The sequence below is a fragment of the Gobius niger genome (genome assembly GCF_951799975.1).
Source record: "Gobius niger genome assembly, chromosome: 6".
NCBI classification, from domain to species: domain Eukaryota; kingdom Metazoa; phylum Chordata; class Actinopteri; order Gobiiformes; family Gobiidae; genus Gobius; species Gobius niger.
Genome location: NC_136857.1, coordinates 592,248 through 616,809, shown reverse-complemented (window position 1 = coordinate 616,809; position 24,562 = coordinate 592,248). Strand labels below are relative to the sequence as shown.

The window sequence follows — 24,562 nt, the reverse complement described above, 5'->3', positions numbered from 1 at the left end:
CACCAAATCTGCAGGTTAATAAGAGTCATCATGTGCAGCACAAGGCAGGTGTGTTTGCACAGATCGAACATTCAAAGTGCTTCACACAGTTGCAGAAAATTGCTATAAGGCATGAACTCAATCCATAAATATGAATAAAATCATTATTTCATTACATTAAAGGGACTATAAGGAGTTTAAAAATGTTAAAATGAAGTATTTTCCTCCCCTACATGTTCCTCCATGTCCTCATGTGTAGAATGAGCTCAGACCTGTTCATCACATCTGCCTCTAAAATCCTGCACTGTCGCTCAGAAAGGTCTGAAGTGCCGTCATGCACGAGCTTAATATAGAAGCTGCAGTTACACGTATGGCCTGAGGTGGCAGTAGTGAGTATAAAATGGCTAACTTGCATCGAGCCCCATTAAAGACAAAGAGTACAGATAAAATACTGTCAGTGTCATATGCACAGCTGAAAAGAATAGCTTTGGCCTGGACTTTTAAAATGGTCTTTCAGTAGATTGTTCTTAATCAGGTCCTTGATCCAACAGGCGGCCCACGGGCCAAATCCGGCCTGCAAGATGATCCAATCCGGCCCCTGACTTGTAGAGCACAAATTCCTGATTATATATACTGTATATATTTTAAAAAGTAAGTCTCTAGCCCATTCTCGTGCGGAGTTATACATTTTTAAAGGAATAACCAGAATTCTCAATCCAGCCACTAGGAGGCAGCTTAAATCAAAAAAGGAGAGAATTCCACACGTGTCCAGCCGAGGGCGTAATCGGAGATCAGGTTATAAACAACACATTATAGGCACGTGGTAAATGGACAGTCTGCCCCTGGGCGGCTGTGGCTACAACAGTGCAGCAGAGACTCAGACACAGGCTGGTTCAGTGCAATAAGCCGAGGTTACAGTCCAGTCAGCCTCATTATTATACATTTATTGAAAAAAGTTTCCTCAATAGTATTTTTCTCAAATAAAACATGTTTTACAGGAGCTTTTGTTTTTGGACCCCGGCAAAACACTCGGTATATTTTGGCCCCCAGCGAAATGTACTTGGAGACCCCTGTTCTAGTAGCTGCATAAAGCTTGTTTTCCCCCTTAACTGCTTTCAAACATGACCATATATGGGCGATTCCAGAGACGCCGCCTGCATCTGAAAAATCCCGCACTGTCACTCAAAAAGTTGGTATTTCCAATCATTTCCATTGTCATTAACATAGAGTAAATATGTAATTATAGTAAGATATGTATTTATTTGCTTTTACATAATAACCACCAAAGCAAAATCTGGCTCGTGTCGCCCCACTCTCCCCCACAGTTTTACTTTTTAGGACCTGTCCTGATGAATGTGTTCAGTTCTTTCTCGTACATCAGTGCTGGACAGTAAAGAGGCTTGTGCACGAGCAGAGCTGTTCCAAAGGGTTTTCTCGGAGCGATCTGCCTGCATAGCAACTTAAAACATTAGCAGAGGTTGTGATGTCAAATGAAACCAACGTGTTGCCAAGAAACTCCTGCAATACAAATCCATAAGAGCTCATCACCACGCGATAGATGTAGGATTGACTGAACACACTACGGCGTTCCAGGGGATGTAGGTTAATGAGCGCGAGGAAGGATGCTCTACCCCACAGGGAGCCAGAGGCCGCTTTAATGTCGGGCAGTCATTATATTAGCTTCAGAGGCCAGTGGTGTGCGGGGATTTTACTTGTGGTGAAAACAAGCTTCAGTTTCTGCTAACGGCATGCTAGCACACTGCACAGAGGAGCACGGAAAGAGAGGAGGAAAAAAAACTAGATGGGCCTCAGCTCAGGTGCCGCCCATATGTCAGGGTCCAACTCTGCTCGTTTGACAGTGCCATGTAAAAAGAAAACCGAGGCTGCGTCCGAAACGTGCGTCAGCTCCGCACATCTGACATCATGAGGTCCCGATACCAGAAACCGATGCCATTTGACATGCGGCCAGCGCAGCTACGAGGCGCAGCTACGAGGCGCAGCTACGAGGCGCAGCTACGAGGCGCAGCTACGAGGCGCAGCAACGAGACGCGGCTCTCAGCTGAGGAGAGAAGAAGCAACAAACTGTAGAATAGTTTAGTGTAAACACAATAATCCACATAGAGCTGACTTTATTACAGACTGCGCCTCTAAACCAGAGTCTGAGCTGGATTTAACCAGAGCTTAATGTTGTTAGAGCAGCAGCGTCTGCAGTGTTTACAACATACAGGCTAACGATGCTAACTCGCTGCAGCGTCTGCAGTGTTTACAACATACAGGCTAACGATGCTAACTCGCTGCAGTGTCTGCAGTGTTTACAACATACAGGCTAACGATGCTAACTCGCTGCAGCGTCTGCAGTGTTTACAACATACAGGCTAACGATGCTAACTCGCTGCAGCGTCTGCAGTGTTTACAACATACAGGCTAACGATGCTAACTCGCTGCAGCGTCTGCAGTGTTTACAACATACAGGCTAACGATGCTAACTCGCTGCAGCGTCTGCAGTGTTTACAACATACAGGCTAACGATGCTAACTCGCTGCAGCGTCTGCAGTGTTTACAACATACAGGCTAACGATGCTAACTCGCTGCAGTGTCTGCAGTGTTTACAACATACAGGCTAACGATGCTAACTCACTGCAGCGTCTGCAGTGTTTACAACATACAGGCTAACGATGCTAACTCACTGCAGCGTCTGCAGTGTTTACAACATACAGGCTAACGTTGCTAACTCGCTGCAGCGTCTGCAGTGTTTACAACATACAGGCTAACGATGCTAACTCGCTGCAGCGTCTGCAGTGTTTACAACATACAGGCTAACGATGCTAACTCGCTGCAGCGTCTGCAGTGTTTACAACATACAGGCTAACGATGCTAACTCGCTGCAGCGTCTGCAGTGTTTACAACATACAGGCTAACGATGCTAACTCGCTGCAGCGTCTGCAGTGTTTACAACATACAGGCTAACGTTGCTAACTCGCTGCAGCGTCTGCAGTGTTTACAACATACAGGCTAACGTTGCTAACTCGCTGCAGCGCCTGCAGTGTTTACAACATACAGGCTAACGTTGCTAACTCGCTGCAGCGCCTGCAGTGTTTACAACATACAGGCTAACGATGCTAACTCGCTGCAGCGTCTGCAGTGTTTACAACATACAGGCTAACGATGCTAACTTGCTGCTAACAGTTTTGGCCATTCTGACGCCGTTTTATGCCCAGGGGTTTATTCATCTGAAAAACTAACCCAGCGACTAAAAAGTCCTCAGAAAATCCAGATTAAAGACATACAGCATGTTTATATTGAGGGAAAATGAGCTGCAGCAGAACAATGAAAACGCTGTAGCTTCTCGCTAAGTTACTACAAACACACGAGAAAATCTACAGGAGCTGAAGTAAAGACGAAAAGAGACCATTTAAGGAACATCTCAATACTATTGTTAAATAAAAACACATAAATGAATAAAGCTCAGGCATTGGAGCTTTAGGACATGGACTTTTCTGTCTGTGATGGACAGAGACATAAAAATAAACAATTATATTGAATGAAAATAGAATAGATAAATAAATGGCATCAGCACAATTCTAATATAACGGCTCTTAAATGTGTCGTCGACTTTACTTAAGGAAATGTACATGAGTAAATTAACTAATTACAAACCAATCTGTGAAAAAAGTACGAATGTTGAAGAAAATGCCTTGTACTTGTATCGGTATTCGGTATCGGCGAGTACTTAAATCAACTCGTATCGGTTTTAGACAAAGTGGTATCGCTGCCTCCCTATAGAGAAGTATCATTGTAATCAGTTACATCGATGGCGGTCGGTGCAGCTAAACCTCAGTTACAAATGTGCAGGACAACGTTCCCGTTCATTATAAAGCAATTATGTTCGTCTTTTCAAGTCGCGCATAACAAAAAGGCCTTTTTCCCTTAAGGGTCATTTCAAAAGAATATTAAGTAATGTGCCTTAATAGGCTTTGTCGGCGGTGACATTTAAGCTTGTTAGAGCAGATACGACTTTAAAATGCAACGGCAAAATGAGCCCGGTGACACATAAATGGTGGGAGTCGAGGTCGAGCCGTGAGGAGGCTCAGGAAATGATTCAAACGAGATTCATGTTGTTGCAGTGGGATGAAATGGACATGGCTGGTTTTCCTCCATGGTTTGTGCATAATAAGAACAGAACAGAAGAATTCAGCTTTGTTCATCAGACATACGGTGATGTTGTTGTTATGCTGTTTCTGCTGTTAAATTGGTCATTGTTTATTGTTTTCTTCCACCAGTTACGTTTGGTCCGGCGCTGCGTGGTTTTCATCTGGGAAAAGCGCTTGATAAATAAATGTTGCTTATTTATTTACTGACTTACTTTCTCTCGTCCCTCAAAGCTGTCGTCTCCATCTGCCGTCCCTGTTCCCGTCTGTCACCGAGACCGACCGCCCCCCCCAAACAAGAACAGAGAAAAACGAGGGGAGGGAGGGATTGTTCTGCGGACCGGAGAGGGGCGTCGAAAAGCAAGCTCAGCCGTGTCAGGTCGAGTTTCATCCCTCAGGACAACGCTGCTCTTTTGGCGCGGTGGAAAACATAAAGTTGAGTCATTTCCAGCTTGAAGTTCTCACAGGCTGATTAACACGTGTCAGGCTCCAAACACTGGAACAGGAGAGGAGTAATAATAACGATGATAATAATAATAATAAAATACAATTGGCTTGTTGCACGGTGTGGCTATGCTAGTTCCTCTGACCTGAAGGTGTGAGCGCCAGTACTTCCTGTCTGTTTTCTTTTCCTGGAATAATAATCATATTTTCTAAAGATTACGTTGTGGGCGGTGAGTTCCCGGTCGATGATCATTTACTGTGTTCAAATCATGATGTAACGAGTTCAGAGGAGACGCCTGTGATCATGAAGGATTGATAGTTTGTTTTGAAGCTAAAGGCTAACATGCTATAAAAAAGATATACATAAAAAGGCACTATTTCAAATTGTGTAATGCATTAACCCCTTAACTCCCACCTGAGCCGAGCACATTTTCTCCAGTTTGGCTTTACCCCAATCCAAAAGCTTCTGGAAAAAAGGTGTGAAAATAGCAACAAATATGAGACAAAAACAATGATGGAAATTAGACAACATTGACATAAAAGTGACGAAAAATTGATGAAAAAGTGGCAAAAATGTGACACAAATGTGACAAAAAATGACAAAAATTTGATTAAAAAAATGACAAAAAAATGACAAAAAAATGACAAAAAAATGACAAAAATGCAATAAAACATTAACGAAAAAAAGGACAAAAATGTGATACAAATTTGACCAAAAAGTTACAAAAAAAAATTGACAGAAAAGGACAAAAATTTGACAAAAAAATTACAAAAATGTGATAAAAAAAATTGACAAAAAATGACAAAAATGTGACTAAAAAAAGACAAACATTTGCTAAAAAAATTGACGGAAAAAATTAAATAAAATGTGACAAAAAAATGACAAAAAAGTTACAAAAATGAGTTGAATACCCAACAAAAAAATGATGGAAAAAAAAATCTGATGACGTGAGGAAAAAGATCCTCTCAGTTCAGGCGGGAGTTACAGAGGTTAAATTAGCCTTTAGCTTCAAGACAAACTCCCTGATCCTCACAAACATAAACGTCTCGTCTATGGAAATATTTCTACCAGGAACTCACTGGTCTGAGCGAATCTTAAAGGAAATTAATACAAACAGGAAGTACTAGCGCCCACAGCTTCAGCTCAGAGGAACTAGCGTAGCCACATTGTGCAACAAGCCAATACTAATAGGGGAAAAGAGAAATATGCATGTGTGTATATATATATCTGTATATATATGTAATAAAAAAAAACATCGTAGTCTGCATACTTCCTACAAATCCCAGCAAGAATCCTTCAACAGAGGTGGTGACGAGTGAAGCAGCACTTGGATTAGTACGAGTAAACCAAAATGATATCTTAGAAGCAAACATGTTTCCAGTTTTGTCCCTTTTTTTCTTTTTTAAATTGAAACTTACGCTTGTAAATTATGTCAACATGTTTAGAACAAAAGGAAACGTAAAACCACACACACACACACACACACACACACACACACACACACACACACACATACACGCACACACACGCACACATACACACACACAAACACACGCACACACTACACTTTTTATTTTCTCTTCATGTTGCCTCCATTCACATTCCATTTCCTTTTCTGTCCTGTCTTATGTCGATGTATTGTCTTGTAAGTCTGTAAGTGGTTTGTGTATCAGCATTATAAAAACCCACATGCTCGTACATATTTTTATTTTTTTATTTTTTGGCCTTTTTTTGTCAGGAGTGGATAGTGAATCTTTATCAGGGTTTATTTGATGCTGGTTTCCCATCCTGCTCCACATGGCCCATACTGGGACAGTGTGTAGAGTCTGGCATCATGGATGAGGTGTGTTGCCATTTAAAGCAGTACTAAGTAACTCGTGCCCCAAGCCAAGCCCGTGGGAACCCAGGGTGCTGAGGGTGCTGCAGCAGCCCCTAGTGGGTAGTTTATGCATTGCAAGCAATATCCATAAACAGGAAATATGTACAGAAAAAATATTTTTGTGGGCAATCTTTTCCTTCAGCACCCCCTAAGTAAAATATGTTCCCAAAACTCTGCCCCCAGAGGCCGTAAGCGCCACTGCAGTTGTCATAGCATGTTACGTTTTTCTACTTATGAATTGTCCGTGAGAGTAAATACTGCGCTGACAGAAAAGACAAAGGGAAAATACTGTTTAAAGTGACGTTAGCCCGCAGTTAGCTTTGGCCGTTAGCCTGTTAGCTTCTTCTCCGTGATTCCATTAGTGTGTATTGCGCCTCCGACCCGGTGGCAGCAAAGTTGCCAGCATGGTTTTCTGGCCAGAGACACCGGGGGAGATGAAAGACCCCCCAATCGTCCCATTAACCCTTGTATCACCCCCACAGGGAAGGATTTATTTAAGTAAACACGTTACTTAGTGCTGCTTTAAAGCAATGTTCCTCAGCCAGGGGTATAAGGACGCGTTTTAGATTTATTTGGAGACAAAACACAGATTTACTTGATCACTTTTCCAAATATTCTACAACACTCTGGAGGTAGGAGGTACTTTATAGTTATGAATAAAATAAACAATAAATGAAAGGTCCTCAGTACATAAAAGATTGAGGACCACTGAGTCAAAAGACATTACACAGTATTCATTTTCAGTGGTGATGTTCGAATTGGCAAACCTCACTTTAGTTAAACATGCCAGCACATAGATACAGAAAAGCCTAACTTCCTGAGCAACAGCGCCTCCTGTGGGAGAGTTATTGGCTTAACCCTAGAACACTATTGCCAGGTGTTTTTTACCTGAGCAAATACATTTATGTGATTCTCATTATGCTGTGTTTGTCCTGGGTCTCTGAGCTTCAGCTTTGTCTTTGGCGTCTGTGATGGCCTGGGTGTTTTCTTGTTCCTACAGGCTCATGTTTGGGTGATTCTCACTCAGCGACAGTGATAGAAGGGGGGGCAGGGTTAGTGTATTTAATCTCTTTCCCCCTTTCCAGGTTCACATTCAGGACTGACACATTTATTTTGTGACTTCAGCTCCAGCTTTGCTCCTGTCACAGAGTCCGGTGTCTCGGCCTCCCAGCGAGTGAGGAACACACAGTTACTTTAGTCAGATGCTCATTTATACGAGGACACTGAGCTTCACCAGAGAAGTCTCACATGGCCCAGGAACGGGTCGACCAAACACCAAGTTTCCATCTTCATTATTTTATTTTTTAGGATTTTTTTGTTCCCGAATTCCTTTATTTCCAGTCAATTTGGAGCATTTTTATCTGGTCTCCTCATGATACTTTTCTTTCATTGTATTAGACCTGACACAGTTTAATATAAAAGAGCACGACTCAAGTGTCATGTTTTGATCTCGGGTTAAAACCACCCGGCGTCAGTGATGGTTTTATGAATTTGAGCGATAGATTCTGAGGTTGAGGTTTTAGATCTGGGTAAAGCCAAACTGGAGAAAATGTGCTTGGTTCAGTTGGGGATTAAGAGGTTAAAGAGGTCCCATGGTGGGGTACCGTATACGGCTAAAGCAGAAACACTTCAAAACACAGACGGTTAATACGGTTCCATGGGCTAAAAAACATGGCTTGTATTTTCTTATATGTTTTTTCTTTCCGGAGAAATACCCATAAATTTGAGCCTTAACCACTTAACCTCTTAACTCCCACCTGAGCGGATCCCATTTTCTCCAGTTCGGCTTTACCCTAATCAAAAAGCTTCTCAGGGGAAAAACAAAACAGCCACAAATAATGAGAAGAAAACAAGGATGTAAACGCAACAAAAAAGAGACAAAAAAGAGACAGAAACTCAACAAAAATCTGACCAAAATTCAACCAAAAAGTGACAAAAACTCAACAAAAAAGTGACAAAAATTCTTTGTAATTTATATTTTTATTGATTTTTTCTTTATACCAATATGACCGTGAGGTCAAAATTCAATCAAGGCGTCACATAAGTCGTACAAGTCACAAATTGAGGTGCAAAACATAAAAACAAAACAAACCAAACAAATTCAACCAAAAAGTGACAAAAACTCAACAAAAAAGTGACAAAAACTCAACAAAAAAGTGACAAAAAAGACCAAAAAAAGACAAAAACTCAACAAAAAATGTGACAAAAATTCAACCAAAAAGTGACAAAAATTCAACAAAAAAGTGACAAAAACTCAACAAAAAAGTGACAAAAATTCAACCAAAAAGTGACAAAAATTACAAAAAAAAAGACAAAAATTCAACCAAAAATGTGACAAAAATTCAACCAAAAAGTGACAAAAATTCAACCAAAAATTCAACCAAAAAGTGACAAAAATTACAAAAAAAAGACAAAAACTCAACAAAAAATGTGACAAAAATTCAACCAAAAAGTGACAAAAATTCAACAAAAAAGTGACAAAAACTCAACAAAAAAGTGACAAAAATTCAACAAAAAAGTGACAAAAACTCAACCAAAAAGTGACAAAAATTCAACCAAAAAGTGACAAAAACTCAACAAAAAAGTGACAAAAACTCAACAAAAATCTGACAAAAATTCAACCAAAATGTGACAAAAACTCAACCAAAAAGTGACAAAAACTCAACAAAAAAGTGACAAAAATTCAACAAAAAAGTGACAAAAACTCAACCAAAAAGTGACAAAAATTCAACCAAAAAGTGACAAAAACTCAACAAAAAAGTGACAAAAACTCAACAAAAAAGTGACAAAAATTCAACCAAAAAGTGACAAAAATTCAACCAAAAAGTGACAAAAACTCAACAAAAAAGTGACAAAAACTCAACAAAAATCTGACAAAAATTCAACCAAAATGTGACAAAAAAGACCCAAAAAAAAGACAGAAATTCAACACAAATTTTACAAAAACTCAACAAAAATGTGACCAAAAAGAAAAAAAAACATTTAAAAAAAAAGGTGACCCAACACAGCAACAACGCGAGGAAAAGATCAGTTTTGTGGGTCTTAGCTTTCAAATGAGGTGTTACACAGACCTATATAATGGCCAAAGCGGACAGAAGGCATTTGGTTCGGGCGGGGGGTAAGAGGTTAAACTGCGGAAGTAAACATATCATCCGGGCTCTCTCCATAACTGGTACTAGAGTGACCCCTGCTGGCATAAAGGCGCATTACAACCGCTGCTGTCATGTCTGAACTCTGAGCTGCGGAAGCTAGCAGCTCCTAAAGCTCGTCCAGGAGGATTATTATGAAGCTCTGACGAATATTCACGTTGATTTTGGTCAGTACATATTGTAAAGGTTTTGTACGACACGGTTTATGCCTCGGGATTGTGTCAAAAAGAGCGTAATAAAACGTGCTAACTTAAATGTAGCATGACAGTTAAGCTAATGATGCACCGGCTAATGCTAAGGACAAGTGACAGGAAGTGACTGATATTAGCTCATAAACTGTGTGTTTCTCCTCAACAAACTGGTGCAAAAATATGTGTAAATGTAAAGGGAAGACAGAACCAAGTGTCTGTTTAAAATGTTTGGTTAGCATGAGGTTAGCATTTGTCATGTTATCATTTCCTCATAAAAGAAAGTATAAGTCTGCTCTCCTGGAAACGTCCTGAGTCACAGTCTGCTGTTTATGATCGCGTTTTGTGCTAGAGCTGAGATGATTTGAAAAATACAAATGAAAAAACTAAATATTACAAAGCCAATGGATTTGCAAAGTAGTTGAGTTTTTCATGCAGACAGATCTTTCCCATGAACTGTGGAGAACTCCCTCTGCGTTGGGCTGTGATAAACGTGAAGCCAGTGTTCTGTTGGAGGCTGTGTTTGCCATGTGTGTGTGTCATTTCTCACGTTGCCTCTGAAGGGCATTAACCTGCAGTAAGTGGACACACAGGCTCACAGGAAACACTTTCAAAGTATATGTATGTGCAGCTGCCTCCACACACTGGGCTTTCATTAGTGATGCATATTTTAGCTTACTTATATTTTAACCTCTGACCCCCGAGCGCGTTTCCTCCAGTTTGGCACTACTCAAATCTAAAAGCTTCTGGGCTGGAGAGCAACAGCCTCATTTGAAAGCTAAGACCTACAAAAGTGATCGTAACGTTGTCACATTTTTGTCTTTTGTGTCGTTTTTTTCATTGCATTTTTTTTGTTCAATCAAACTTTATTTATAAAGCGCTTTTCAGACCGAAAGGCATCACAAAGTGCTTTACAGATACAACATTTAAAACAATGCGCCTGCACAACCTCCCAAATATATATGTTATATATATTAGGAATAAATACATAGATTAGTCAGTTAAAGCTAAGCTAAAAAGGTGGGTCTTCAGCTGCTCTTAAAAACATGAAGCTCCTCCTCAGCCCTGAGCTCCTCCTCAGGCCTGAGGAGGAGCTCAGGGCTGAGGAGGAGCTCAGGTGGTTCCAGAGGCGAGGACCGTAATATTGGAAAGACGCCTCACCATGAGTCTTTTTGTTGACTTTAGGAATAACTAGGAGAGCCCTGAGGAGCGAAGGGGCTGTGAAGGTTCGTAAGGTCAAAGCAGTTCTGAAAGATAAGAAGGACCAAGACCATTAAGACATTTAAAAACCATTAAAAGAACTTTAAAATCGATCCTGAAACACACGGGGCCAATGCAACGATTCTCAAACCGGTGTCATGTGGTCCCGCCTCCTGGTCTTCGTCAGGTGTAATGTGGTCCCGCCTCCTGGTCCTGGTCCCGCCTCCTGGTCTTCGTCAGGACTTGAGCTGCTGAAGTTTGTAGAAGTTGTAGACCTGAGATCCTCTTTTTGGGAAGTCATGTTGTCATGTTTTAGGTTCTGTTTTTTTTTTTTTTTTCATTGCCTTTTCATCACTTTTTTTGTTGTGTTGCATTATTGTTGCTTTTCCGGCAGTTTTTTTTCACTCTTTTGTCGCTTTTTTCTGGTGTTTTACCCTCAGTTTTAAAGGGCTGCAGCTGTTAGTGGTGACTCGAGCCTTGGATGGGTCAAAGTTGAGGAAAACATTGATATTACCGCATTTGTAGTTTTTATGTCATGAGAGATTTTAAAATGTTTACCCGAATCCCCCCGGCATGTTTTGTTCCCTACTTTCTATCCAGAATATTTCCAAACATTTATTACACTGGGGAATAAATGCAGCGACAGCACAGGTACAGTTAATGCTCTGTGTTTGTCTCGTCCCTGCAGCGCCAAAGCAAACGGCCTGGACAGGATGGACTCCAGCGGGCGCCCGTCCACCGCTCAGCTGGTCGTGTTGGCCACGAGCTCCGCCCTGACCGCCTTGTTCTACTCCGTGTACCGGGGCAAAGCCACCACCGCCACCAGACTGAAGGTCAGCTCCTACATTAGCTCTTCATCTGCAGCCTCACATTATGCTTTCCTCACTATACAGATTCACCCAGTCTCACGTTTCCAAAGACAGACATGGCAAAATCTATTACAAGGGGGTGATTTGTGTAAAGCCAGAGTATTGTCCTTTTTTCTTTGCAGGAATTTGGTTATAATGACATAAAATGACACTGTTTTCTTTGGCCGGTCTTCAGCACAACAGACAAAACAAGTAGGTCAGTGCTAGATCGTCTGCTCCGGAGGGACGGTCTGCTGTGAGTTTGTATAGATCTATGAATTGGTTTGTCTAAAGATACAAATAATCCTAATCCTTAAGGTTAACCCCTTAACTCCCGCCTGAACCGAGCACATTTTCTCCAGTTTGGCTTTACCCCAATCCAAAAGCTTCTGGAAAAAAGGTGGGAAAATAGCAACAAAACTGAGACGAAAACAGTGATGGAAATGTGACAAAAAAGTGACGAAAAATTGATGAAAAAGTGGCAAAAATGTCACAAGAAATTGACAAGAAATTGATAAAAAATGGACCAAAAAATGTCAAAAATGTGACAAAAAATTGATTAAAAATTGATTAAAAATTGACGAAAAATTGACGAAAAAATTGACGAAAAAATGACAAAAAAATGACAAAAATGTGATAAAAAATGTGACAAAAAATTGATTAAAAATTGACGAAAAAATGACAAAAAAGTTAGAAAAATGAGTTGAAAACCCAACAAAATAATGTTGGGGGAAAAAAGTGATGACGTGAGGAAAAAGATCCTCTGGGTTCAGGCGGGAGTTAAGAGATTAAACATTTCTCTGGCCCTAACCTTCATTTGTGTCATGATATCTCACGTTTCACAGCAGACTGTCCCTCCGGAGCAGAACATCTAGCACTAACCAAACAAGTGCTGTCTCCCCTTAATCAGTGGTTTCACCAGGGATGATATTTCTGTCATTTTGATGGACGGGTCATAAAAAGGAGTTTTGTTCTCAGTTATTACTTAATCTGATTATTTGCATTTTTAGGAGTTTAAAGCGATTTACCTGTTATTGATGTGAGAGGTCAGGATAAATGAAACATGATTTCAACATGAATTTTTCAACAGAAACATGGTATGTTTTAGGGCTGTGCAATTAATCGAAATTCGATTACGATTTCGATTACAACAGTAAACGATTACAAAATCAGCGTAATCGCAAAAAATCGATTATAATTTTTTTTTTCAATCTTTTTTTTTTCAATTTTTTTTTTTATTCTATTTTTTTTTCTAATTTTTGGATTTTCGTCATTTTTTGATGGATTTTTGTCATTTTTTTGATGGATTTTTGTCATTTTTTGATGGATTTTTGTAATTTTTTGATGGATTTTTGTCACTTTTTTGATGTTTTTTATTTAAACGGGGACAGGCACAGTTTAACATTAAACAGAAGGAAAGATTGTTGCACCAGGTTTTCCCCCTGTCGTCCCGGGGCTGATGCTACAAACACTGATTTAAATGTAGATGAAAACTGGACCATGGATTTACACGTTTTGACATCATTAAAAACACACATTTAATTTAAATAAGATCAGAATATTAGAGCGTTAGAGGGAGGGGGCTGACTGGCTGCCTCGCTTCCGTCAGTCTACCCCAGGGCAGCTGTGGCTACAATTAGGGCTGCAACTAACGATTATTTTGGTAATCGATTAATCGCTTGGCTGTGAAAGGGTCATGGAGATGGTATTTTTTCCGTGTTTTCATCACATAAAGCTAAAGTGGCGTCGCTTGAGGACATGTGGGAGTAAACTTAAAGTAAACGTTTGTAGGAGGCTCTTTGTCTCGTCCAATCTAATCGATTAGCTGTTTCAGCCCCAGCTACAACAGCAGCTCACCACCACCAAGTATGAGTGAGTGAATAATGTAATGTGAAGCGTGTTATGGTAAATACTGAGATCATATTAAATGAAAACCGGAGAGAAGTCGTCCTGAATCAAGCGTGCAGGTTTATTTAACATGTGCAGATGGAAACACACCAAGTACCTGATACAAGATGCTCTGAAGAACAGTTCACAGCTCACAGTATTTATACACAAAGACAGTACAAAGATCATAGGATTATGGAACTGCCCCAATGGTGTAACGGGTCAGACTGACCTAAGACGTTCAGAGACCCTGACGACAAGTATATGACAAACGTCACCAAAGCAAGAACACAAACACCATGTTTCCAATTCTAGATAAGACGTCCTGACCCGGGCGAGCAGGCGTCCGAGCAGGCGTCCTTTAGCTGTAAACAGGTTAGGGCTGAAACGACTAATCGATTAATCGACGACTAATCGATTACTGAAATAGTCGACAACTATTTTAGTAATCGATTAATCGTTTTGTGGTTCACAGAGACTCAAATAGAGCAAAAATGACATGAAAATGTAGTATTTTTGATGAAAAACTACTTTGTTTTTCATAGTTCGGGTCTGTAGTGTTTTGTACATTGTAAATTTCATAAATATCCGTCTGTGTCTCGTCCAATCAGAAGCAGAATTAGCCCCAAGAGCCTCCTACAAACGTTTACTTTAAGTTTCCTACATCAACATGTCCTCAAGCGGGGCCACTTTAGCTTTATGTGGTCAAAAAAAGGAAAAAATACAGTTTCCATGCACCTTTCACCGCCAAGCGATTAATCGATTAATCGTAAAAATATTCGATAGATTAATCAATGACAAAATAATCGTTAGTTGCAGCCCTAAAACAGGTTACAATGCATACTTGTCAGTCGCCCATAAAACATAAGTCATGTGATTACAATAAACATATAATAATATACAGTTGGATTTCCATTATTTCCAGAACGAGCGTCTTTGAGTGTCCAGAACAGCGCTGTATAAACCGATTCATTCTTATTCTCATTCCTGCAGGAGCCCCGTGTCCTCCTCGCTCTCCGCTGTCTGTCCTTCACATGTTTATTCCAGTCTCTCTCACTCTCAGCGTCGCTTTGTGTTGGAACCGTCTTGGCAGGAAAAGGCCGTTTAGTCGTCGAGCAAAATGCAAAGCCAAACCACACGGCGTTCCACAGTGATGCAGCTGCGCTTTACGGAGCGTCCAGAGAGAGACCTCCCTCACCCATGCCCTCACCCCCCCAGCACACGCCTCACCCCCACAGCCCCCCCACCAAAAACACGTTTTTTTGGTTTTTTTAGTTTAGTTTATTTCGAACAATTTAAAAACAATGATAACACAAGTAATGGACACCAATACAGCAGTTGTTCAAAAAGGAGTGGGTTGAAGTGTGACCTTATTTAGTCCCGCCCCCTTTTCTACTTGATATTTTTACAGGAGCAAAAGAAGCTCAAATCGTTCTTCTTTTACAACAACTCAATATTTACAACAATTGTTTGACAAACTATGAATGTCTTTCCACAATATCCACATCATAGAAATCCAGCCACAATAATGTTACTGTTTAAGTTGTTGTTTAAATTCTAAACAACAGTGGCGCAGATGGTAGAGTGGGTCGTCTCATGATCGAAAGGTCGGGGGTTCGAATCCCATCTCCAGAAGGTGCACGCTGTCGTTGTGTCCTTGGGCAAGACACTTCACCCACATTGCCCCCAGTGTCTGCGTACATTGGTGTATGAATGAGAGCATGAATGGGTGAGTGGATCCTTGCTGTAAAGCGCTTTGAGTGCCTAATGTAGGTCGAAAAGCGCTTTATAAGTTGAGACCATTTACCATTTTACCATAATTAACATCCAGCTCTATAGTTCGTGAAGACCATGTTTTTCTACATAGATTTAAATTGGCAAACTGTGATACATTTCTTGAGTGACACATTCAAGCTGTTCCATAGTTTTACGCCGCAAACAGCAAGAAACTCCTCCTGGTGGATCAAACAACTGGAGTTTTGAAATTCATGTGACCCTTAATCTGTCCCTTCCTCCTGTTGTGGAAAGAAATCCTGAACACTGGCTGGTAATAGATCATGTTCAGCTTTAAACATCATTATTGCGGTGAAATAATTGATTAGATCCTTCAGTTTAAGTAGATCTGACTTTAGGAGAAGAGGGTGAGTGTAGGGCTGTGCAATTAATCGAAATTCGATTACGATTTCGATTACAACAGTAAACGATTACAAAATTAGCATAATCGCAAAAAATCGATTATATATATATATATATTTTTTTTAATTTTCAATTTTTTAATTTTTTAATTTTTGTCACTTTTTGCTGGATTTTTGTCACTTTTTTGATGGATTTTTGTAATTTTTTTGCTGGATTTTAGGCTTTTTTCTGCTGGATTTTTGTCTTTTTTTATGGATTTTTGTCACTTTTCTGCTGGATTTTTGTCTTTTTTTTAATGGATTTTTGTCACTTTTTTGATGGATTTTTGTCTTTTTTTTGCTGGATTTTTGTCTTTTTTTTTAATGGATTTTTGTCACTTTTTTGATGGATTTTTTTTAAAGGCAACAAATAATCGTTTGAATAATCGTGATTTCAATTATGACAAAAATAATCATGATTATTATTTTTTCAATAATCGAGCAGCCCTAGGTGAGTGTGATCTCTATATCCTGCATTATGAATTACACGAATTGCTCTTTTCTGGAGAAGGACGAGTGAGTTTGTAGTTCTGCTGTAGCCACTCCCCCAGACCTCAGTACAATATATTAGATGTGGTAGGACGAGCGTACAGTAGAGAGTACGAAGTGATTTATAATCCAGTTAATTCACGTTAATTCACCTACTCACCCTACGGATGAAAAAACATCCAGAAGACGTTGCTTCAGGCAGCGAGTTGGTCATTTTATGCTCACTACTGCCACCTCAGGTCTTATGCGTAACTGCAGCGTCTATATTAATGAACGCCTGTCTGAGTGACAGTGCTGGATTTCAGAGGCAGTTGTGGTGAACAGGCTCATCCTACACATGAAGACATGGCTGGAACATGTAGTGGGAGGAAAATACTTCATTATAACATTTCTAAAACTCCGTGTCGTCCCTTTTAACGTAACCTCTGCCTCGATAACATTTATAAGTTGGTAAGTTTTCCTCTGTAGCCCATTCTCAGTCATGTGACTTCTGGTGGGCAGTCAGCTGTTTGGAACCTCTTCCTATAGGCCAAGTAACTTCTCATTTGAAAGCTCAGGCCTACAAAACTGAGGACTTTTTCATCCTATTGTTGGTGCTTTTTCATCACTTTTTTGTCGCCTTTTTTGCAGCGTTTTTGTTGCTATTTTTGTAATGGTTTTATTACCTTTTCAACGCTCTCTTAATGCTTTTTCTTACTGCATTTACACCTAATTATTGCCGCTATTTTGATGCTTTTTTCAAGCCTTTTTCAAGCGGGTTTAAGAGGTTAAAACTAGATTAAAACAGAGCCTGAAATGAATGAACACATCAGATAATAGGGCTGCGCAATTAATTGAAATTCGATTACGATTTCGATTACAACAGTAAACAATTACAGAATTAGCATGATCGCAAAAAATCGCTTATAATTTTTTGATTCTTTTTTTTTTTTTTTCCCAAAAAAAAAATCCATTTTTTTTTTCACTTTCTTTTTTCTAATTTTTAATTTTTGGATTTTTGTCACTTTTTTTCTGGATTTTTGTCACTTTTTTTCTGGATTTTTGTCTTTTTTTTGATGGATTTTTGTCTTTTTTTTGCTGGATTTTTGTCTTTTTTTTTGATGGATTTTTGTCACTTTTTCGCTGGATTTTTGTCTTTTTTTTGATGGATTTTTGTCACTTTTTTGCTGGATTTTTGTCTTTTTTTGATGGATTTTTGTCTTTTTTTTTGATGGATTTTTGTCTTTTTTTTGATGGATTTTTGTCTTTTTTTTTTATGGATTTTTGTCACTTTTTGATGGATTTTTGTCACTTTTTTGATGGATTTTTGTCACTTTTTTGATGGATTTTTGTCTTTTTTTTTGATGGATTTTTGTCTTTTTTTTGATGGATTTTTGTCTTTTTTTTTGATGGATTTTTGTCTTTTTTTTGATGGATTTTTGTCTTTTTTTGATGGATTTCTGTCTTTTTTTTTAATGGATTTTTGTCACTTTTTGATGGATTTTTGTCACTTTTTTGATGGATTTTTGTCACTTTTTTGATGGATTTTTGTCTTTTTTTTTGATGGATTTTTGTCTTTTTTTTTATGGATTCTTGTCTTTTTTTTAATGGATTTTTGTCACTTTTTTGATGGATTTTTGTCTTTTTTTTGATGGATTTTTGTCACTTTTTTGATGGATTTTTTTTAAAGGCAACAAATAATCGTTTGAATAATCGTGATTTCAATTATGACAAAAATAATCGTGATTATTATTTTTTCAATAATCGAGCAGCCCTATCAGATAATAACAACTCTGTCGTTGCGAACAGTTGATTTGCAAACCAAAATGAAAGACTGCAATTGGTTTATATAACAATATTTCAGGAATTGTGCATTTCTGGTCAAATCTCTACAAAGTCCCACATGCTATAGTGTTGTTTTATGACACTGAATAAAACCTGTGGTGTTTATGTTTTCACAGGAAGCGCAGAAACTGTCCATTGACCAGGATTTGAAGGAAATCCTCCTTGAAGCCCCGGGAAGGTGTGTCCCGTATGTGGTTATCGAGGGTAAGCTTCAGCGCCTCAGCTCGTGTCGGGGATTCGGCTGCAGAACCGTCACTGGATGATTTGTTTGCGCTTTAGGTGCGGTGAAAGCTGTGAACGAAACCCTGAAGAGCCAGTTTGTCGACAACTGCAAAGGTGTGATCGAGCGGCTGACGCTGAAGGAGAACAAGATGGTGTGGAATCGCACCACGCACCTCTGGTATGAACCACACGACAACAACAACAACGACAACGACAACGACAACGACAACGACAACGACAACGACAACGACAACGACAACGACAACAACAACAACCCTTAAACAGATGGAATATAATAATGTGGGTTTTTTAAAAGTATATAGAAACATGTAAACAAACCAGGGCTGCTCGATTATTGAAAAAATAATAATCACGATTATTTTTGTCATAATTGAAATCACGATTATTCAAACGATTATTTGTTGCCTTTAAAAAAATCCATCAAAAACGTGACAAAAATCCATCAAAAAAAAGACAAAAATCCATCAAAAAAAAGACAAAAATCCATCAAAAAAGTGACTAAAATCCATTAAAAAAAGTGACAAAAATCCATCAAAAAAGTGACAAAAATCCTTAAAAAAAGTGACAAAAATCCAGCAAAAAAGTGACAAAAATCCAGCAAAAAAATGACAAAAATCCAGCAAAAAATGACAAAAATCCATCAGAAAAAAGACGAAAATCCAGCAGAAAAAGACAAAAATTAAAAATTACAAAAAAGAAAAGAAAAAGAAAATTATTATTTGAAAAAAAAAATTATAATCGATTTTTTGAGATTATGCTAATTTTGTAATCGTTTACTGTTGTAATCGAAATCGTAATCGAATTTCGATTAATTGCGCAGCCCTAAAACAAACCATAATATTTTAATCAGGTTTGTTATGATTAAAAGGCAGAACGTCCCGATTCTTCATGGGGATGAGTTTATGCAACAGGCCATTTTGTTTTTAGCATTGTGCCATATCTGGGTTCACAAGAGCTAGAAATAGTTAAAGGAACAGGCCACCATTTTCCACACTGAGATATGTTCTTACCTGAGCTGTGACGAGTTCTTTAGGACCTGTCTGATCTTCAGTCACGTAAACACAGCGCAGAAGGCGTTAGCATTTAGCCTCTCCCTCTCTCCTCTATAGCTCCAAAACAGGTCAAGATAGAAGCTACCAAGCTCTTCCACGTTTTCCCTATTTAAATATGGTTACGTGAAGTGTTCCACTACAAAGTATAATTACACACAATTAAACAATGTGGATTTTCTAAGCGGATAAAAGGGGGAACTATATTGTAAGGCGTAATGATACCAGGAGTAGTTCGAAATCCACGCAGTAATCTTCTGCGCGGATGCCAAATTACTCCTCCTAAAGAAAGACTTGACTCGACCCCATGACCAGTTGACTTGGACTCGCCTGGGACTTGGACCTTCATGACGTGGCCTTGACTCGAGACCTGAGAGTGCACATGACACACTGGACACAGTTTTTGCTAAAACATAGTGAACACAATTTATATTTAAAGGGGCTAGATGCAAGTTAGCCATCTTATACTCACTACTGCCACCTCAGGTCATACGTGTAACTGCAGCTTCTATATTAAGCTCGTGCATGACGGCACAGTGGAGGATTTTAGAGGCAGTTGTGGTGAACAGGTCTGGGCTCATTCTACACATCAGGACATGGAGGAACATTTATGGGGAGGAAATTAGATAATTTTACAATTTTTAAACTCTGTTTAGTCCCTTTAAAGGAACAGGCCACCGTTTTTACATACTGAGATATGCTCTTACCTCACTTTAGTCGAGTTAATATATCCCCGTCTGGTCTTTGTCCGTGCGCTCACACATACGCAGCCTCTCCCACATGTCACATAGCTCCAATATAGGGGATATATTAGGGGATATATTAACTCGACTAAAGTGAGCTAAGAACATATCTTAGTATGTAAAAACGGTGGCCTGTTCCTTTAAGATGTAAAAAAAATGTACCATCTTTCTTTAGGTTGACCTTTTTTTTTTTGCGATTGTGCCATTGAAATACAGGATTCTTGTATTAAATAGCCTCTAAAAGGATTACATATGACCTGCTGCTGCCTGTAGAAACGCCCTCGCTTCTTTCATTAACATTTGTGAATATACAAATATGAAATGCTTAGTTCAGGTTATGTACATTAAAAGACATTATTTAATATTCAGTCCTTCCTGTCTTTACATTCGTATTAACTTTTCGTGATTTTAGTTTTGTGTCTAGTTTAGTCCCCAGAGAGCGTTAAACGTGTCCGGTTACGAGTCGCTCGAGCAAACGGCGAGCGTGTTCCACAAATAGGATTCGCATCATGCCGGGGCCGAGTGAAGGGTGAAGGCGAGGCGGGTTGGCTCTGCTCCCGGTCGTCCTGGGGGGGCTCTGCTCTCCTTATGCCGGGGTCAAACACGGGGGTTAACACGGACCCGTCTGGAGCTGAAATCACAAATGATTTCGCTGTAGCTCTCGGGATCATCCTTTCATTTCAACTTCAAATTCTTCTGCACTCTGACCTGAGTGTTCCATTAATTCAATAAAAACATGGAAGAATAAGGCAAAGAATCACTAAACTTTACAAACGACTCACTGAAAATGACCCATGTTTAGTCCTGACCCACCAGTTGACGGCCATCGGGGTCGGTGAGTTTGTTTGGCAGAGGGACGATTTTCTTCATTGTAAAAAGACCAAGGGCCGGTAAGGGGTGAAGCACCATTTTCTACAAATGCCTGCATTGTCTGTACATGATTGTGGCCATACCATTAAACAACACCAGTCTGGTATCAGGGAAACAAGTTTAGGTTCTACTGGGATCTAAAGCAGCCACGAAAACAACAAAACGCTTTGATGCCGTTAGTCCAGGGACAACATTAAAGGAATAGCCTTTGTTGTTGTTTTTTTATTTCTTGCCCAATGTTTGCCCCATTTCACCCAATCTTTTTTCTTCTTCCCATTTTTTTTCACAATTGTTTTTTCTTTCTTACTAATTTTCTCAAAATGATTCCCTATTTTTGCCCCTTTTTTTCCCCCAAAGCAATAACACGATTTTTCCTTATTTTTAGCTACATTTCCCCCCAAATTCTTCCCCGTGTTTCACACACTCCCTGTCATTGGAGATGAACTCGATATTGTAAATGTCTTCCACACATTATTGTTCTGTTTCTGGTTTAGTACAGATATCGGATAAAGCAGCGTTCAGATATTGAACGGTAGGGCTGCAACTAACGATTATTTCGGTAATCGATTAATCTACCGATTGTTTTTACGATTAATCGATTAATCGCTTGGCTGTGAAAGGTGCATGGAAATTGTATTTTTTCAGTTTTTTTTATCACATAGAGCTAAAGAGGACATGTGGAACATAGAGCAGGGGCCTCAAACTCATTAGGACCGGGGGCCAAAAACCCAGTGTTGGTCGGGGGCAACAGACGAAGCCTTTTGTATTAAGTCAGTTATGATTTAGAAACTTTTTATTGTTTGCTATAATATAACTTAAAATAGACTGAACATGACCGATCTGCACATGTTTAAGCTTCTAGAGGTTTCCAAACAGCCAAACATTTGCTGAGCTTCTACATTTGAAATCAGTTAGAACTGATGGGCTTATATTTTTACTGTTGATGTTGCTGTAATTATTTGCAGTATTTGAATACATTTCCATATTCTCTATTGTTAATTTAACTATGGATCGTGTGTCGCACATGTGTCATTAATACAAATTCATTGACCTGATAATGTAGCTCTGAGAGAAAAGGCTCCTCACTTTACTGTTGTGACGCTTTTAAACACTAATTACGATGTGTTCGCTTTGCAAAGTCCTAAAGGTAAATATGGTAAAGGTGCTTCTTGTCTTTCTGCTGCTCTAACTTTTCCAGCTCATGTTTAGCTGAACTGAAGTTTCTCCTCATGTTCTGACGTCTCCACCTGTTTCAGAAGCTCCTCTCTCTCAGTCGCTGCTTTAGTCTGTGTCTCTGTTGAAAACAGTTGATAAGTCGTCTGCAGAAGCGCCGCATGTCCCTTATGTCTGATGTTGACGTTCTCGCGTCCACTGCAGCGTTGGCGCTACCGTGCAGTGCCTCATGGGAAATGTAGTTCTAATATGTTGCAATTCACAGGCAGGCCGCATTTAATAAAAACAAGTAAACATCTCGCGGGCCGCAAAAAAATACCTCGCGGGCCGCATTTGGCCCCCGGGCCGCATGTCTGAGACGCCTGACTTAGAGTAACCATTTGTAGGAGGCTCTTTGTGCTAATTCTGCTTTCTGATTGGACGAGATAAAGACAGATATTTATGAAATTTACAATGTAGAAAACACTGCAGACCCTCACTTTAAAAACAAAGTAGGTTTTCATCCAAAATACATAATTGTCATGTCTTTTTTGCTCTATTTTAGTCTGTGTTCACTAGAAAACGATGAATTGATTACTGAAATAGTTGACAACTATTTTAGTAATCGATTAGTTGTTTGAGCCCTATTGAACGGTACCAGCCCTATACATGAGCCTGTTTTGTTTAAAAGTGTGCAAAATACAGTCTACTCTTTTCAAAATGTCTAGAGTATTCAAACAGGCATCTGACCTCTGATATGTGTTATAACATCATCTTCAAAATCATTCAAAAAGTCCTGAGGCCCAGAGCTATGCTGGAGGGCCGGATTTGGCCCTTGGGCCTGACGTTGCCTACCCCTGATTTACAGCAGTATGTGTCTATTAAAGGTGTATTATGCAACTTTTTACCCCCAAAAAGCTTGACATTTGTGCGTAGTTGACCTTTCAGTGACCGGCTGTGTGAGTGGTTGCCATGGCGCCTTTACTTTCCATCACAGTGGCCTCTGCAGCTCCAGGATAAACGGTTTGGTTGGTTTTCTGGTGAGAGGCTCCGTCAGCAGTGAAAACAGAAAAACAAACTCTTAGATATAATTGGAGCTTCACAGAGGCCACTTTGAACTGGAAAGTAAAGGCGCCGTGCTGACCACACATACAAGGTCACAGAAGCACAAATATGACTTTTCTCACATTCAAAGTTGCTTAATGCACCTTTTAACCTAGAGCGTTTTCTCCAGTTCAGTTTTATCCAAATCTAAAAGCTTCTCGACTGGAGCTTACACACTCCAGGCCAGAGTTTTTGTTTGGTTTTCGCCGCGTTTTCAGCACTTTTTCTGTTTTTGTCGCTTTTGTTATTGTGTTTCTTCAATGTGTGTTTTGTCACTTGTTTATTGAGTTTTTAGATTTGGAGACTCTAATGGCAAACTGGAGAAAATGCTCGGTTTTGGTGGGGGTTACAAAGAGTTGGAGAGAGAGCAATATTTTACTAAATCATTGTTAATTTGTTTTTAATCGAATCTATAGAAGACAAATAAAGCATTTACTAACATGAAATACTAAATTGGGACCAATGCTAAAATTAAATGAAATTATGAAAATTATTTTTACTGTTTTAACCTCTTAACTTCCGCCTGAACCGAGAGGATCTTTTTCCTCACGTCATCAGAATTTTTTTCCATCATTTTTTTGTTGGGTATTCAACTCATTCTTGTCACATTTTTGTCACATTTTTGTCATTTTTTTGTCATTTTTTGTCATTTTTTTGTCAATTTCTTGTGACATTTTTGTGACATTTATTCCACTTTTTCATCAATTTTTTGTCATTTTTTTGTCAATGTTTTCTCACTTTTTTGTCACATTTCCTCACGTCATCAGATTTTTTTTTCCATCATTTTTTTTGTTGGGTATTCAACTCATTTTTGAAACTTTTTGGTCATTTTTTTGGTCATTGTTTTGTCATTTTTTGTCAATTTCTTGTGACATTTTTGCCACTTTTTCATGAATTTTTCGTCACTTTTTTGTCAATGTTTGTCACATTTCCCTCATTGTTTTCGTCAGTTTTGTTGCTATTTTAACACCTTTTTTCCAGAAGCTTTTGTATTGGGGTAAAGTCAAACTGGAGAAAATGTGCTCGGTTCAGGTGGGAGTTAAGGGGTTAAGGCCTTTTCTAAAGGAACTATACAGAGTTTAAAAATGTTCAAACTAAGTATTTTCCTCCCCCTACATGTTCCTCCATGTCCTAATGTGTAGAATGAGCTCAGACCTGTTCACCACAACTGCCCCTAAAATCCTGTACTGT

At 39.2% G+C, this 24,562-nt stretch overlaps 1 protein-coding gene across 1 annotated transcript in view; it reads left to right on the top strand.

Moving 5' to 3' along the window:
• Positions 1–9,679: 9,679 nt before the first annotated feature.
• LOC306964277 (mitochondrial ubiquitin ligase activator of NFKB 1-like) overlaps positions 9,680–24,562 on the top strand; it is a 20,185-nt gene continuing 5,302 nt past the window's right edge. The window contains exons 1-4 of the mRNA XM_079558270.1: positions 9,680–9,771; positions 11,685–11,821; positions 18,327–18,414; positions 18,490–18,610. Of these exons, the coding sequence (XP_079414396.1) occupies positions 11,702–11,821; positions 18,327–18,414; positions 18,490–18,610 (329 nt within the window). The 5' untranslated portion in view covers positions 9,680–9,771; positions 11,685–11,701. The remainder of the gene's footprint in view (positions 9,772–11,684; positions 11,822–18,326; positions 18,415–18,489; positions 18,611–24,562) is intronic.